The 2709-nt window shown below is 33.4% G+C and overlaps 1 protein-coding gene across 1 annotated transcript in view; it reads left to right on the top strand.

Annotated features, from left to right (window-relative positions):
- LOC102676934 (probable tyrosine-protein phosphatase F54C8.4) overlaps positions 1 to 2324 on the top strand; it is a 30506-nt gene extending 28182 nt beyond the window's left edge. The window contains exon 10 of the mRNA XM_031514042.1: positions 1 to 2324. Within this exon, the coding sequence (XP_031369902.1) occupies positions 1 to 382 (382 nt within the window). The 3' untranslated portion in view covers positions 383 to 2324.
- Positions 2325 to 2709: the final 385 nt, after the last annotated feature.

Genomic DNA, 2709 nt, shown 5'->3' with positions numbered 1-2709 from the left:
ACCACCACCACCACCACCACCACCACCACCACCACCCTGTCCGTCCAGAACGCCCGCCGGTATCTTACCCCACGCTCCACCCGCTCGGTTACCACCGCCAAAAATGCCTCCGCCTCCTCCCCCGCAATCCGCCCCGACAAGACCCATCCTCTTTAAACGATTGCAACCGCAAAAGAGAAAATCCCATCTTCGAAACGGCATTCTCACCTCGGCTAGAAACCCTGTCGATTTAATGAGGCAGAACAGCCAGACGAGTAGGATATTGCCTAAATTGATGAAAGAGCAGGATTTCACGGTAGATACGTTCGAGGAGAATTTACTCGCCGTCTCGAGCCAATCGAACAGGCGGTCGACCAAAGGAAGATACAATCAGACCAAGTGACGACGTGCCATTTAGGAAGCGTGATTATTTACTTAAACGCGTGCGAACACACAACAACATCTCGCGTCCTTCTCTCGCCGAGTTTTATTCGTCAGTTTCGTTCCCCTCGCCGTTCTCTCGTGGCAGAGAAACCCACGAGTCGCGATGAAATGAGGAACGGTTCAACCAAATTCCTACGATTATGGACGATTTTTCCGACTTGGGCGATCGGGGGAGAAACGTCGAAATAAAAAAAATGTAACAAAAAAAAAAATACAAAAAAAGAAGAAGAAGAAGAAGAAGAACAAGAAGAAGAACAAGAAGAAGAAGAAGAGGAAAAAGATATCACGACGATTCTGCGAAAATGTGAAAATATTTGTATAGTAACGATCGGTGCCCATCCCTCCCCCCTTTTTTCCCTCCTACGACACATGTTCCTCGACACGCTATTTTGAAGATAACGTTCGTCATTAATGAAAATAAATGCACTTTGTCGATAATCTTATTACGATCCAATCCATTACCACGTTATTCCCCTTTTTTTTAATTTTAATTTCACGTTCACAAGATTACGATTTAGTACTTAACTTCGACCACGAGAGATTACGAGTATACCATTGTTAATCTTGCTTCGAGAATTGTCTTGGTTCGAACTCTGTTTCCTAGTTTTAGAGTGAAAATAAACTAATCGGCCAGTTAGCCTTATACATATGTGTATATATATATGTGTATACACACATATATATATATATATACCGTATTTGCAAGTGCTATTCGAATACGATGATGGTTCGTTGATTATATATTTTGTAAGTAAAATATAACGAATCTTTAATTATTGAATCCTTTTAATTTCTCTTAATCGATCGACTGATAAAAACTCTTCGTTTTAACTATACATTTACTTTTTTGCTTGTCGATAATTACTACCGGGCAGGTAAAAGATTATAATATATTCAGGTATAGTATATATTCAATTTGATATTTATTTTATCGATAGATAATCTATGTATGTTTATCTGTGTATGTACAACTCTTGTTTCAAGTATATTTACTTGAAAATTCTTTTCATACAGTTTTATTTATGTATATACTGTGCTGTAAACATTTATTTTCATTCTATGTTTAACATAGCAATTGTAATTTCTTCGCAAGTCATTCCATATATTATTGCCATTTTTCTTTTTCTTTCTCTCTGTCTCTCCAACGTTTCGTTTTGATCGATAGCGATCGTTGAGAAATTTTTTTTCTTTTTTATTTGAAAAAACGAGATTAATTTCGAGATCGATGTAAAGGAAAAAATTATAAAGCGATTATTCCTTTCAGCGATTAATTTAAAAAAAGAAATTTCGAAATCTTTCGAAGAGAAAGACACGCAAAGATTAATTCTTTCATCCAAATGACATTTAAAATGACGTTTGTGCGTAATTAAGTATCGAAGGTAAATAACGCGAAATACATCGAAATCGAAACATTTTTTTGCAGATCTTGTTGAAAAGCGATAAAAAGTGCGATCGAGTAAACTTTATTTTCCGTTGCGAAAATTTTGTATTCAGTATTTTAATTTTAATTTCCAGCTCTCTAACGTAATTGCTTTAAAAAATGAACAGCGATTCGATGAACGTTTATTCGTTTTTTTAAGACGAAAGAAGCGTATATATATATATATATACAATTTCGATCGATATTTATTCGATCGAGTAAATATTATAAGAGGGATATTATCTCTTGATATCTTTTCGTAAAATTACGTTAAAAATTACGTTACGTCGGTGTAAATATATACGTATAATTATATAACGTTGATTAGTTTTGCATCTTTGTAGCTAATCGTTTAAAGAAAAAAAAAAAAAAAAAAATTTTAATGCTCTTTCGTACATTTTAGAGATTTAAGATTCGAAACGATAAATTCGATATTGATCGACTACATGTATGTACGTATTTAGTTTTCGATTTCGAAAAATTATAAAACGAGCATAAAGAGTTTAAATTTAAGTTTGGCAACTTTTATATTTCGAAAAATCTCGATGTTACCAGAAATATTTAATTAAGCGCTTAATACATTTACCAATTTATTAATTTAAACGTTTAATTTAATCTTCTCGAATCGGATTGTTCAATAACTGTTATCAAAGGGTAAGATAATTTTTTATATTTTTATTTATGAAATCGATCGTTTTCGAAAGATATTGCGTATTTTTATTATGTAACGTTCGTACGAAATATTTCATTTTTTTCTTGTATACGTTTGCTGTACGATTTTAATCAAAACTTAAAAGTATAAGTACGTATAAATAAATGAATTGCTATCAACGAAAAGGAAAGGGTAAAGATAAAAGGCTTATTAC

This window comes from Apis dorsata, unplaced genomic scaffold, assembly GCF_000469605.1.
Source record: "Apis dorsata unplaced genomic scaffold, Apis dorsata 1.3 scaffold_867, whole genome shotgun sequence".
Classification (NCBI taxonomy): domain Eukaryota; kingdom Metazoa; phylum Arthropoda; class Insecta; order Hymenoptera; family Apidae; genus Apis; species Apis dorsata.
The sequence above is the reverse complement of the archived record's forward strand: the minus strand, read 5'-3'. Positions and strand labels throughout refer to the sequence as shown.